At 44.9% G+C, this 15232-nt stretch overlaps 1 protein-coding gene across 2 annotated transcripts in view; it reads right to left on the bottom strand.

The window, feature by feature from the left end:
• COL4A6 (collagen type IV alpha 6 chain) overlaps positions 1 to 15232 on the bottom strand; it is a 264443-nt gene that overhangs the window by 57932 nt on the left and 191279 nt on the right. For both annotated transcript variants that reach the window (XM_010946102.3, XM_074359539.1), the window contains exons 4-5: positions 3692 to 3826; positions 2464 to 2508 (exon numbers count right to left, since the gene is read on the bottom strand). In XM_010946102.3, the coding sequence (XP_010944404.2) occupies positions 2464 to 2508; positions 3692 to 3826 (180 nt within the window). The remainder of the gene's footprint in view (positions 1 to 2463; positions 2509 to 3691; positions 3827 to 15232) is intronic.

Genomic DNA, 15232 nt, shown 5'->3' with positions numbered 1-15232 from the left:
ATATGCTGTTTTTGTATCCCCATGGTAGAATGCTAGCATATAGCAGGTACTCAAGAAATACCTATAGGTTGGCACAAAGAAATCTGAACCCTCTTATCTGATACTAGCTGGTTATGTTGTGTAACACCAGAAACTGTTAAATCAAAGGTTTACCAAACTGCTTTGATATGATTCAAAAGAATCCCTTAGAGATTGTTGGAAGGATAAAAGCATGTTCTAGGACCTTCTTCAAATGGAGGCCCTCCACTTTGTCCTGTTCTATGTGCCGGGCTTCCACACAAGATTTGGTTCTTCTCTTAAACAAGGTTGAAAACCACTGCGATAGACACAGCCCAGGCTAAAGATGAAATACAGAGAGAAGTGCTGAAGGATATAACTAAAAAGTGATAGCAGCAAGTTCCAAATATTGTGTTTTAAAGGCTGGAGAAATGTTATCATGCGATCTCCAGTAGTGGGATGAGTAGGGATATTGGATGAAAATGGAGAAACTAAGGGACTGGGCTGGCAGGAATGGGAAAAGGAGACGTCTGCAAACTTCAAACTCCCCATTGACCTCCAGCAAAGCCAGGTCCTCAGGATAAAGGGAAGAGGCTGTCTCCAAGTGATCTTTGGAGTAGTCACTTGGTAAAAACAATTGACAAAATGAAAACACAACCTACTGAGTGGGAGAAGATATTTTCATATGATATGACTGATACGGGGTTAATATCCAACATATATAAACAACTCATACAACTCAACTTCAAAAAACAAACAACTCAATTAAAAAATGGGCAGGAGAACTGAATAGATATTTTTCCACAGAGGACATGCAGATGGCCAATAAGCACTTGAAAAGATGCTCAGGGTTGTTAATCATCATGGAAATGAGAATCAAAACCACAATGAGATACTATCTCACACCTGTCAGAATGACTAGCATCGAAAAGAACACAAAAAACAAATGTTGGCAAGGATGTGGAGGAAAAGGAATCCTTGTACACTGTTGGTGGGAATGGAAATTCGTGCAGCTACTGTGGAAAGCAGTATGGAAGTTCCTCAAAAAACTAAAAATAGAACTACCATATGACCCAGTAATTCCACTCCTGGGCATACATCCAGAGAAGACACTAATTTGAAAAGTCACATGCACCCCAATGTTCATAGCAGCATTATTTACAATTGCCAAGGTATGGAATCAACCTAAGTGTCCATCAACAGATGAATGGATAAAGAAGATGTAGTATACAAATACAATGGAATACTACTCAGCCATAAAAAAGAACAAAATTTTGCCATTTGCAGCAACATGGATGGACCTGGAGGGCATTACACTAAGTGAAATAAATCAGACGAAGATAAATACTGTATGATATCACTTATATGTGGAATCTAAAAGATACAACAAACTCATGAATAAAACAAAAAAGCAGCAGACTCACAGATATAGAGAACAAACTAGTGGTTACCAGTGGGGCGAGGGGCAACACTGGCGCTGGGGAGTAGGAGGTACAAACGATTGGGTGTAACATAGGCTGAAAGATGTATTGTACCACATGGGAATACAGTCGATATATTTTTTACTTGAGTTAACTTTTTTTTGTTTTTTAGAGATGCAATGTAAGATTTTATTTTTTATTGACATACAGTCAGTTTACAATGTGCCAATATTTTGTAATGCCTGTAAATGGAAAGCAACCTTTAAAAATTGTATTTTAAAAAGGTCTTTAAAACACTGAAAGGAAATTCACTCTGAAATGAGATAAGGCTGAAGAGAACAAATTATTGAAATGGAATGTATCAAGATATCACTATGCATTTTCCCAATTTCATGCACCTTCTTAATTTTCTTATAATGAGGATGTATGTGCTCTAATGTGCCACTGTCTTCACACTTCAGAACCAGTCCCTCATCCCCAATTAAAGCTCCCCTCAACTCATAAGACCTAACTTATTTTGGCTAAGATATTGATGGTTTCTTATGCCTGGACATGTCCCTGCATCCCCCAACCATATGATTTAGTGCTGCCTGTAACTGAATCCCAAGGAAACTGTGGGTGACCAGTGCCCTTCATATCTTACCATGCATATCTCAAAACTTGACCCTGAGCATGTGTGTATGAGATAGGGTGTTGTTAAGGCCAAAGTGCTTGAGCTATGAGACAGAACCTAGAGGTGTTATTAAAAATGCCTCTGTGTAGAAAACAAACTTATGGTTACCAAAGGGGGAAGGTGGGGGATAAATTAGGAGTTTGGTATTAGCAGATACAAATTACTATATACAAAAATGGAAAACAGCAAGGTCCTACTATATAGCACAGGGAACTATATTCAGTAGTTTATAATAACCTATAATGAAAAAGAATATGAAAAAGTATATATATATATATAAAACCGTATCACTGTGCTGTACACCAGAAACTAACACAACACTGTAAATCAACTATATTTCAATTAAAAAAATATCTCTGTGGATACACTCACCGGAATCCCATTGATGCCAAGAAAGCCAGGAACTCCCATAGGACCCTAAAAAAAAGGAGTAGGGAGAGGAATATAAGAGACGATTCAATTGATCTCCATTAGATTCAGTGGGTTTGTTCATGGGATTCATGATCTAAGTGGTTAAGTGTTTTGTGTCTCCCTCTCCACACTGTGTCCTTGCTCCCTATTCCAGTTCCAAGTGATCACTTGCCTCCACCTAAGGTCTCAGACAGTTCTTGTCTTAAGCAGTGTAGTGTAAGACCTAAAATCAAGGCTCAATATTAAGTGTTGCCGTGACATCTGGGAAAACTGGGAGGGCCTCAAATGGCCTAACCCAAAGTTCCCTTCTCCACTCTGCTGCTATAGATAAGGTCTCCCAGGCAAACAACCCTCCTGATCAAATAGACCAAGTGCAGTTCCCGCTTATTCCTGAGTATCGGGTATCAGTTCCCTGCTGGCCCACTGAATCATTCAAACAAGCCAATCATATCCTCCTTCAGGAACCAAGGGACCCTCATCCTCTCGACATTATAAAGTCCACCTCCCACAGTTCCTTCTTGGTGCATTTTGTTCAGGAGTGTAAGCCCCGTGTGGCCCTGCATGGTGTGCAGTGTCCTCCCCCCCTGTGCTGAATATATGTGACTAACATACGTATTGTCGATCTCCTCTGTCCAGCATTAGCTGTCATGTCCTTGGCCATACCCAGAACCCTAGGGTAGGAATCCCTCCCTCATCAATGGGGTGAATGGGAGGGGATTAAAATTGCCAGGGAACATAAACTGAACTGCTCAACTCAGCCAGCCACCATGACACAATCTATCTCTTTTTTTGCATCTCTTTCCCTATGTTTGTGGCACAGATGGTTTCCAAGCCTTCTGACCCTTTGTGTCTCATTCTCCTCGCTTGGATCCTAATTCCCAGCTGATTGGATTTCTGACTTACGCGCGGTTCAAATCCACACGACTTCCCACTACAGTGAGCCCACCTGTCTGACATATAGCTAATAAATGAACTTGCTGATTTTTTGGCCATGGGAGTTTCTCCAGAAATGGGCTGATCCACTAGCAGCATATCACCCAGGCTGTCTCTTCTTAAAGTATGTAGCCTGGCACCAAGGTATTCAGGATTAACATCCTCTCCATAAATTAACAGAACTGAGATTTAGAACCTTTCACCTTCATCCTTGTGGCCCATGAGTCAAAGGAAAATAAAGCTTTGGTGCTCTTACCTTATCTCCTTTTGGTCCATATGGTCCCAGAGGGCCTGGGGAGCCCCTCTCTCCTTTCAGCCCTGATAAACCACTAGGGCCAGGAAATCCTTGAGGACCTGTTGGACCTTGAATTCCAATTGGTCCCGGTCGCCCCTAAGATGGACAGAAGGAGTATATTTAGTCAATAGAGGACTGACCATCAACACTTTCCATTTTCCCACGCACAAAGAACACTGTCATCACTTCACTAAATAATTTTGGCTTAGAGACCTGTGAAGCATGCCAAAGTTCCAGACATGGATCAGAAAAGGCTATTTTAGGGGCTGCTAAGCTTATTTGGATAGAACATATTTTATAAGCACATTTAATAAGATTCACATGCACCAAGATTCTTCAACTTTGTACTTCTTAGGAGATTAGTTACTTAGGCTGGATAATATTGTCCTCTTCCTAGTTCATGCCAGGCCATCCATCAGATTGTCAAAAGAGCAAAGGAATAGAACTCTGGAGAGCATCGTGACGTTTTCTAACTCATGTCCAAGTGGCCAACCACATGCTTGGAGTGAAGTCCAGAAAGGGCTGTGTCTGAAGAACACGGCCTCAGGGGCCAGAGAGAGGATCACCCGGAAAGCCATGGGCTGACCAACCTGTCCACTCATCTTTGTTCCCAGAACCCCAGTGCTGCAACTGGAGACAGACACACAGGGAACACACGCACACGCACACGCCCATGCACACACATACACACACTGTTTGTTTCCTCCCGATGTCTCTTTTCTTCCCTGTACCCCCCGCCATCTGTATAATGTGTAAAATCTAAAAAGCCTGAGAATAGCCATTAAGTATCAATTATGAAAGCAGGAGGGAGCAGCCTGAGGATTTTGAATGTCCGGGTTATTAAGTGTCTGTAACAATTAAGTCTGAGAGTTCAGGCTGACATTTTCAAGCCGGTGGAGACAGAGAATTAACTCCAGTGTTTGCAACACAGGCGGGCTGGTCTATCATTTAGAACAAATCCCAGTAGGGACTGAATTTTCTTGGCAGAAAAATGAAAAGCATTAGTAATGTGCATTAACTCTCAGAGAACACAACACTGTACCAGGTAGAGAGCCTATTTTCATAAACACTTTCCCGTCTCCGCCTCTCAGCCCCTTTCTTGACTGTGCAATTTCCTATGGATCTATGAAAACCTCTGAGTAAAGTCCATTAAATGTGCCCTTTAATATTCACCCTCGAGGCTGACTTTTAAAAGGGCTGAAGAGAGGACAGATGCTTTCTGCAGTGGTTAGAATCACGTACTGGAGAGACAAGTGGCCATCAGCTATGTGGGGCCTTTAGAGTAAAATTTCCAGTGTCAATCAGGCCCACGGGGACCTAACCTAGGACTCTTGCAAAGAAGTAAAAGATGCTCCTCCCAATGAGGTGCAATTCTTTGGGGGGTACCACCCACCACTCAACCTTTCTTGACACCCAACATAGAACCAACAGAGGGCGTTAGGTTGCAGACTGTTTCACAGGCTTATTTCGGGGAACGATGGGGTGGGAGGGGAACTGCCACCTTTTATGCTCTTACCTCCTATCGTGGGAATTTTGTTTACAATGATTCTGTTACTTACTACGCTTATAAGTTTTTACTATCTAACTGTCTATATACACATAGATACATATGCATGTATATACACACACACATATATGAAACTAAAAGAACAATACTTAAAAAAATAGTGCTGGGGTGCTATTGAAGATTAACAAAGAAGTTGAAAATGTGGGCCTAGCTTTTGAGACTAACGTACACAAAACCATAGCAAATAGTTAAAGTCTGGAACGAAGTGCAAGCGCTGCAGGAACACAAAGGCGGGGCCGGCCATGGATGCTTTGCGGGACGCTTATATTCTGTCCATGGCTGAAGGGGGCGGTGGGGTGGCGTGGGCCACGGCCACACTGGAAAGGCTAAATGAGCCCCAACCGAAGTAGGCCTGGAAGGCAAGACAAGAAAGTTGAAGACTTGGTGTGGCAGGAAATGGGGAACCCTTAGAGATTTGGGGACGGAGAAGGGATGAGAGGGAGACGGTGTTTCAGGGCTGAAACTCATCAACGAGTGTTTGGGAGAACATGTGTGTGTCAGCATGAGGCCAGGGCAGCCAGCCTGAGGCTGGAACAAGGGAGACGGATAAGAACCAGCTGTTGGGGGAGGAGCGAACTGGTTGGTGGGAGGATGGAGGTGGGGCAGGACAGGCTGGCTGAGACCATGTTATTACTAGCAGTGGAGATGAAGTCAGGGCACTGAATGCTTGACCCAAATCTGAGCCCTGCCCAAAGCTTTTGCGCACCAAGGGAAGGGAGGTGGAGAGCATGAGAAACCAGTGAACAGCTATCGAGAGGGCAGACTGTGGGGTGGCCCCGTTCCCATTTTGCTCACGTCACTAGAGCCTGAGCAGTGCATGGCCTGGGCACACTCCAGCCCTGGTCTCTTGCCTTTGTGAGTGCATGCTCAGCAAGAACCAGCAAAGAGAAGCAGGGGTGAGGCAGTTCTAGGGCTGGACTTCACAGGAAGTCTGATTCCATCCAGAAAGGGCGGGTTCCACAGCCCACTCCCTTTCTCTTGGCTGGGAAGGCATGCTGCATTTGCCACAGTCACATCTCCGACTCCATTCACTCTGCTGTCCCGGCCAGAGAACTTAAAGTGAGCCTCCGAAAGAACTCATGGATCCTTTGAGTTTGAATTCAAATTCTCTTTTCAAAGGGGCATTTGAAACGGTACCCTCTTGGAGGAAGGTGTACTTCTGGGCTGGTCCCAGCTAGAAACCTCTCAGGCTTAAGGGCCAGAGGCAGGGCCTGTGGGATATGTTGAGGCCTCTGAGGCCCTGCTGGCCCAGAACTGCCTCTTCAGCATGGTGCCAGCCCCTTCTGGAGCCAGTAGTGGCAGGATACGAGACCAGGAACCTTCCCAACCACTGAGGTCCTTTCTTTCACACAGTGGCACAGAGCACCATGAAGAAATGAAGATGGCAAAGAAAAGAAATGGAGAGACATTTCTTTCATGAGCTGCTTTGTCAGCCGTCTCTGCTTACTCTGTGCATATAGCTCTATGATCTTTTCCCCTTGTCTCCAATGAATAGGGTTTCTGTCACATGCCCAGTGTACTGCTGAAGCTTAATACTAAAATAAATGATGAACGGCTTTATTTTATTTTATTTTTTTTTTGGTTTTGGTTTGTTTGCTTGTTTTCATCCCTAGAGGCTATCGGTGGCAGTTTTCAGAATGGCCGGCAGAGGTCAGTGTGAGAACATAGCGGCTACAGATAAGCAGGTGGGTGGGTGGGCCTCTTCCACTACAGAGAAAAAGAAATCAAACCAGTGTCAGAGAAGTCACAGAATGTTCGAGCAGGACAGGCCCTTAGAGACCATTCCATCCAGGCTCTGTTTTATACATGGGGGGAAAAAGGAGGCTGAGAGAAGGGAAAGGACTTGTTTAGGTCACGTAGCTAGTGAGGAATGGCATGGGACTTAAACTGGACCACCTGCTGCCAGCGTGTGGCTCTTTCCCTGTTTGCCAGTGGCAGATGTCCTGGGGAGGGGGGGGTCCTTGAGGCTGCCCCCCACCCCCGTCCCGCCCCTGGGACTGTCCCCATCAGTAGGCTGCCATAGCCAGATGCTCACCCATCATTTCTCTCTTCCTAACTGATCATTTCATAGAACCAATCTGAAACACCATCACTGTTTGGACTGCTAGCAGAATTTCAATGGGCTTGGACCAATGCCCTGCCCCGATACATGTCATTTATTTTGGCAAATAGACCCAGACAGGGCAGAAGGGACTTCTCCAAGTCTTTCCAACAAGCTCTCCTGCCTCCATCTGCTCAGGATTTTAAATATGCACATCAGGGTCTAATTCTCAAGAGGACAAGTGGGGCTTGTGCCTAAGGCCAGAAACTAGTTTCACAACTGCAGCCCAGGGGCTGGCTGCCTCCTGCTGACCACGGTGGGTTGGAGTCAGCATGCAGTTTCAGGTCACTTTAGATCAGACCACACCCATGCCCCAGCCCCAGATACCTGGGCGTAGCCGACCCAGAAATGGGTCTGCATATATAGTACACATATGCAGAAATAGCATCGAAGAATCTTAAGAGCACATGCCTCAGACCCGGTAGAACCGTGAAACTAAGAGGGGGATGACTTTTCCTCACCAGGCCCATTTCTGTCTTTTTCTCCGTCCCTCAAGGTTCCAGTGTCCTTCTCCTATAAAATTAAAATTTGTTCCTAAGGGAGAATCTGAAACTCATTCCCACTGAGGCATAAATGACTGACACAACTTAGTGCTTTACTTCTCCCCGGGGGATTTGTATTTTAATGGAGAGCAAAGTGTTAAGCTAGGGGATGCAAATGATGTTTATGAAGCACAGAAGGGAAATGGAGGGTCCACAGGCTTTCTGAAGGCTCAAGCTATACTGCGAGAGGTGGTGCCATGCTGTTAGGTGGTCTCATGGTGCAGGCTCTGGAGTCAGACAGATCTGGAGTCAGATTTTACTGCCATTTAATAGCTGTGTGACCCTGGGCAAGTGACTTAACCACTCTGAGTCTCTAGAGCTCCAACCAATGATAGCTCTAGTGGAGGATTATTGGGAGCTTCTCAGTGAGTTAGTGAATGTAAAACATCTGGTAGATGGCATGCCCTTATCAGTTCCCTTTCTTTAGGTATCTTTATGGTAAAATGGAGAAGTTACAATTGGGTACTTAATACTCCCTCTGTTCAGTTTAATTGGGAGGTGCACAGATATCATTGAGCAACTCTCTTTGGGGCAGAGTTGTGTGTCCAGGCCTGAATGGGCACTCCGTAGCTGTGAGAGGATTTCCCCTCTTAGCACTGATGTCCTGGTTCTCTTGGGTACTCAGCTCTTCAGTGTCCACTTATTCTCCTTAAAGAAATCTCATCTACATGCTAATGACTCCCCAGTCTGAAACTCCAGACTGGATTTCTTTTCTCCATGTGCCAGATCCTTATAGCCAATGGCTTACCAAACTTCTCCACTAGGATATTCCAACTCAGACTCAACATGATCAAAGCTGAACTCCTCATGGTTTCCCCAATCTCATCCCCCAAACCAGCCCCTTCCTCCAGAGTTAATGGAACTGACTCAATAAATGGCAGTCCAGCCACAAAGCTGATAAATCCAGAAATCCAAGTAACCTCCATGACCTCTCTCTTTCCCTCATTTTCCACATTCAATTCACCAGCAAGGACAGTTAATTCCACCTCCAAAATAAAACTCAAACCTGTCCACTTCTCTCTACCTCTGTGGTCTTAATTCAAGACTTCCTTGTCCCTTGTCCATGGAGTGTTGCCACAGCCTCCCAATTGGTCTGCCATCCTCCAATCTAGCTTTATTCTCTCCCAGCATCCTGCCTTAGGGCCTTTATACCTGCCTTTGTTCTCCTGGCTAGCTCATATTTATCCTTCAGGCTACAACCAAGATATCAGCTATTCCAGGGAAACTTCCATGATTACCCCAACTATATAGAATGGGCTAAGTTGCCCAGTTGTACCCTGAGAGATTGAGCTCCTTGATGACAGGGCCTGTGTCTTACTCACAATTGAATCACTCGTGCTAAGTACAGTGACTCGTACACAGTGGGTGTGCAGTAAATGTTTGCTGAATGAAGAAATGAATGAACGGATATACACACCCAGAAGCCAGTGGCCCAGATATAGCAATATCTTCTTTGGAAGTCTGGATAGCTGCACTAGAGTACAATCAAGAATCAGCTGATCCCAGAACCATAGAAAAGGGAGCCGTACAAGACTTAGGAAATTATCCAATTTAGGATGGAGAAGCTAAAACTCAGAAAGGGAAAGGGACTTACTCGAGTTCATACAGCTTCACCTCTGGACACATCGCAAGTGGAAGGGAGCGGATGGGGCAGCAAGACCAGAGACAGGGAACCTACCGAGGAGGTTGTGATTGCTGGGAGAGAAATAATGGCGACTCGGACTAAATTCATGGCAGTGAAGACAGGGATGAGATAGATTTCAGAGATATTTCAGAGGCTAAAAACAATAGGACTTGATGCTAGATTGGAATTGGTGGGTAAGACAGAGTGAGGTGCAAAGGATGACTCCCAAGGTTTCTTGATTGGGTGACTAAGTGGAGCTCTTCACTGACATTAGGATGCCTAAGGGAGGAAGGATCTTGGGGGGAAGGTGAAGAGTTCACCTTTGAGAGGTGGGGGTTCAGATACCTAGGGAACAATTTGGGAGATGTTCCACACCTATTTCTGCCACTAGACTGGAAGGTCCGAGAGGGCAGGGAGCTCAAGTGATTTTGTTTACCTTGGTATCTCTGAGAGATGCAGTGTCTGGAGTGCAGTAGACACTCAAAACCTAATTGTGTGGAAGAAGCCTAACTGTGGAATGACTGAAAACAGAATTAAAAGTGCCCTTGGGAATCTTTAAGAAGGCCACTTCCAAGTCTCAGTAGGGGCAAAATGAAGACTTTGCTGCTATCCTGAAAACTCCCCGGTGGCCTTTGAGAAAAGAGGAGCAGAAATCCCTGCCTGCCAGCCTAGGACCAGGTTGAATTCCACAGTTTGTCCTTACTTTTCAACTGGAATTCCCATCTCAGTTATGGAGTTGGGGCAGAGGGGATGCAAGAACTTAACAGATTCTGGCCTAAGTAGCTGGGGGTCTCTCTCCCAGCCATGAAATATGTGGTAAGAAGGAAGCTGAGAAACTTCAGAACACTTTTCCTTTCGCCACTCTTTTGGAGCATCACAATACACCTGTGAGGTAGGCGGAGGGCAGTAAGCCGCAGAGCAGTTAGCCAACGGAGCTTGCTAATTTCACACAGCTGGTCAGTGGCAGAGTCTGTATCAGGGGCTCCCAATCAACTCCGTGCTCCTTCTGTTGCAACAAATGGGAACTACAGCCACTCTCCTAGGGACAGCACTAATGGGCTAGCACTGTCTGCAGCAGTAAACGAGAGAGAAAGAGCACCGAGAGGTGAAGAATAGGTCTAAAGTATGGCAGATAAAGACTCATATCATACGGATATACAGATCCATTTGGTGGCCTGGAAAGCCCTGGTTCAGCTTGATGATGTTATTTTACTATCGTCTACAATTGGCCTACGTGGGCAGTGACCCTTCTCATCTTCCAAACGATAAAAAATTAAAAAAAAAGTGTTTGGTGTCTAGCAAAGAATGAACCCCCGCAAATTCTGAGTGTCTGCCACAGCTGAGAAGTAGTATCAGAGGCTCCACCCTCAACACCCAAACGAAAACACATTTGTTTTCTAGTTCTTAGGCTATAATCAGGGTTTGAAGCAGCCAGCCCAGGCATGAAGACATGCATCTACACGTTCTGTTTGCAAAGACACACACACCCATCCCATTGGCTGTTGTCAGCATGTTGAAATTTTTGGAAAGACACCTCCAAGAGGGCTAAAGTTAACTCTTTGCTAGGCCACGCTCTGCGTCCTTTCCTTCTCCCTGCTTACTCATATTTCTCTTCTTTTTACCCAGCATGTACTAAGTGCCGTCATCTTTAATCCCTCTCCTTTAATCCTCTAACAGCCCTATGAGGTGGGTATTAGCTGCATCTTACAGATGAGGAAACTGAAATACAGAGAGGGTAAGGAACTTGCTTGAGCTCACACAGTAAGTAACTGGGGAAGCCAGTTTCGCCAATACCAAATCTTCTGCTGCCTCTCTGCATTGAATTAGGCTCTGAAAGTAGAAACACAAACCCACTTGAAGAGGGGCAGTGAGAGCTACTCTGGGCAGAAAACAGTTTTATTTTCATTGATACTGGAACAATTTATCTCAATTTGCCCAATCTTTTTTCACTGGAACAGGTATGATTTAATAGAAACTCACTCAACAGAATTAATTTAAGTCATAAAAGGCACTTACTTCAAGGGCTGGCCCTCCCTAGAACTTAAAAAGATGGAAGATTTCTTCTTGTTTCACAATTCAGGTGGCCTTGGTGATCAGTCTGTGGGCAATGGACAGTTTACCAGGTTCTTGTAGACAAATTCTGATGTGCTACGAGTCCCTAATGCTAGCATATTGAATTAAGGGCGGAAGGGGGACTACAGGCACAGTATACTAATTTGATTATCACTAGGGTGAGCAGAAATTGGTAATTTTGTCTTTAAACATGTTCTATTTTCCCTGGTCCTTGGGGAACACCAATAATTGTTAAAATGGGATGAAGCAGAGATGTCTGCCAGATAGAGGCAAATAAGTTGATGACGAATTTTCAGGTCTCTTTTTTCTCTATTAACATGTTCATAAAATGACACCAGAAACCAGAACAAACTTTGCTTTTGTGATAATAGTATAATCGGGAAGGTCAAGAGCCCCAAATCAAGTGAAACTGTAAATATGACTAATAGTTGACCACAAAAATAAAAACAAGACAACCAAACACCTCTGTAGCCATCACAAATGGTTGGACGCGTCCCCATAGCCCTTCAAATGCACATGCAGACTATACAAAGGGCCCTACTATACTGGAAAGTGTGTACTGAGTTTCCAGACTGCATGAGAAAATAAATACAGCTCTATCTATTAGGATGAATTCAACCTAAAGCGAACACACGAGCTGGAAACGTTTACCATAAATATTTTGTTTTCCTCCTTAGAATTTGAAAGACAACTTGTGTATGATTTGGCGGCACAGGCCTCTTAAGACAGCCTTCTAGTAAACAGAAAAATTCACCTGTTTAAAGCAGAATCTTAAGAATAAGGTTTTATTTCCTGCCCTCACTTTCTAACTGTATGATCTTGAGAAAGCCAATTAATCTCTAGGCCTTAGTTTTCTCATCAGTGAAGTGGGGATATTACTTGTCCTACCTATTTCCTGAACTGCTCTGAGCATCACTTGAGACAATACACATGAAAAGGAGCTGAGGGTTCATTCCATTGATGAAGCTTTGCTCTGGGGGAAAAAAACCGTAGTCATCAAAGTACCAATTTTCAAAAACCCTTCTTTGCTGGGTTCATAGGGCAGTAAGCTCTTAAATGAACAAAGGTCATGAGGAGGCGGTTTCAGTAGGAAAAATAATGAAAGGAAACAAGGAGCAGAATTTAAAGCTGTGAAAGGTAGGAGCAAATTGACTGTCTAGCACAGGATTGCCATTATAGTTCAGAAATGATTGGCCTACCCTATTATCCTATTACTGTAGTTTAAAAATACATGGTTTATTTAAAAATACATGGTTGAATTACAACCTGAAGCTGATCCTTTTCTTTCTTTTTTTTTCCTAGCAAAACATAGCCAAGATTTTATAATAAAAAATCAAAGTGAAACAGGACTTGACAGAAATTCATTTTACAATTTTTGCCATAGTGTATCTATCCCATTAGAAGAGGGACACTTGTGGCATTTTTCTCCAATATAATACATGACCCATCATTGTTATACTGCTCAACTTTTGGTCCAATACTGAGCTGGTGTGAGCAGATTGTTTCTGTATCAATGTTGGCTTCCCCAAGTCTCTGGTTAGGAGCCATCAAGTTTGGGGCGTGGAAGGTAACAGGGAGTAACCAATTCCTGCTCCTTACACAGAAGGAGAAAAAGAGGGATAGGATCAAAGAAATTCCCTGGTAGGACCCCTTGCCAAAGAACTCAGGGAGCTCTGAAAGGGGAGGGGAGGGCAGGGCAGGGAGAGGAACAACTTAGGCACATAGTCTCCGAGCTATTCTTGTGCAAGCCCACATCCCTGTGTTCACTTTGACTCAAAGGAGTGTTCATTTCCACACCCATGCAGATAAAGAGAGAGGCATCTCAACCCCGATACTCATGCCCATAGGCACAGGAATCTGCTAAAGTGGTTGGGCTTGCTGGTCCTCTGATGTAGCCCGCCCAGTGCCTCCCAGCCAGCAGCGGATGAATTCAAGGTGATGGGATGACTGACAGCTCCCCATGTCCACTGTATGCAGTGGTCCCTAGGGACAAGTGAAGCCTTCATGGCACAGACAGGCCCAGGCCAAAAAGGAGACGTGAAGGGTAAGGGCTCCACCTTTCTGATATCTCTTCCGTTTACATGATGGACAGTTGGGAGCTGAGATGAAACTGAGCTCTGTGTACAACAGGAAAGATGGGCTGTGGCCTCGGAGGCAGCTGTGGAATAGATACAGAGAAGCTCTAGTGCTCAGGGTGGCATTGGGAAGAAGCCACAAGCTTGCATTGGAGAGGTGCTTCAGATTTCAATGTGTTTGCATGTCCGTGACACCATTTGATGCTCATAATAACCCCGTCCTCAATGTACTAAAGAGGTCATTCAGCCCAGAGGTTAATGAACTTGTCCATGGACCCACACAGCTTTTGAGCAGCAGAGCCAGACCCAGTCTACTGCTCTTTCTGTTACTCCCTTTATAAAAAGAGACAGGTCAATTATGGGTCAAAAATTCCCACAAAAATGTCCAGTAACTCCTCCCAAATGCCTGGATCTGGTGCTTATTGAATCCTCTCAATTCTTCCCTTCCATCCTTCTTGCTGACCAGTGGTGTCCTTATTAACCAATTAAGTTGCTGCACAAAGGACAAAGAACTCAAATCCATCTACTTGGTCCCCTCATGACTCATCAACTGAGTAAACGTGTGGAGTGCCTCCTGTGCTCCAGCCACGGTGCTACATGTTGGGAACACGTAGGTGAATATGACGTGGGCCTTGCCCTGGGAGAGCCAGCTCTCAGTCCAAGTCAGAAAGACTAGTTATGCACACCCATGTGTACACCGTAAGGCAGAAGAAGGCAGAAGGGACGCAATTCAGTACCCAAGGGCTGTTGCTAGGTTTGTCTTGGAGGTAGAGAAGCATCTTCTATCCCTCCAAACTAGAGAGAAGAGGAGGTAAAGAAAAAGACCCAGGACAAGTTTTGGTAAGTAAGAGGGAAGTGGAGGAAAGTCCATTTCAAACTGACCTCAATTTTCTCAATCCATATAGGAAATGAAGTCACAGATCGAGAGTGAAGGTCTTTGAGGTTGAGGACGACCAGAAAGGGCAGGGAGGAGACGCTGGGGAGGACACACCAGGAAGTCAATTGTTAGAAAAGTGTGACCAGCTGCCAAGCAGTGCTGAGGGCTTTGCCGACACTAGAGAACATACTTTTGTTGGGGAAGCTTCCTCAAACAATCCTTGGCAGCCCAGGAGCAGGAGCAGGCAAAGCAGGTGGTGGGGTTTTCCAGGGTTGGACGCTGGCACCTGCATCTGAGGTCCTGGGGGTGGGGGTGGGGGGCTGAGGGAGAGGGATAGGCCCAACAGGACGATGGCAAAACACTGTTGACACAGCTGATTTGGGGGCCAGGCTGGAGAGTGAGCCAGAAGGGAGCCAGCAATTCCTCATAAATGATTTACTAGAAAATTTGGCCCGGCTCAAAGTAAGAAGTCGGGACTGGTGAGAGACAGAAATTATGTATACCATTTAGTCTTTGAATCAAGGCTGTCAAGACCAGTCTGGAGCCAAAGAGAGCAACCTGGGGATCCAAATGTGGAGAAAATCTGCCAGACGGTCAGCAATGTCACGTCACGTCTACATGACCTCCTAGCTCGGTGTAGGAT

The sequence above is a fragment of the Camelus bactrianus genome, chromosome X (assembly GCF_048773025.1).
Source record: "Camelus bactrianus isolate YW-2024 breed Bactrian camel chromosome X, ASM4877302v1, whole genome shotgun sequence".
Lineage (NCBI taxonomy): Eukaryota > Metazoa > Chordata > Mammalia > Artiodactyla > Camelidae > Camelus > Camelus bactrianus.
Note: the sequence above shows the minus strand (reverse complement) of the source record. Positions and strands in the feature narration are given on the sequence as shown.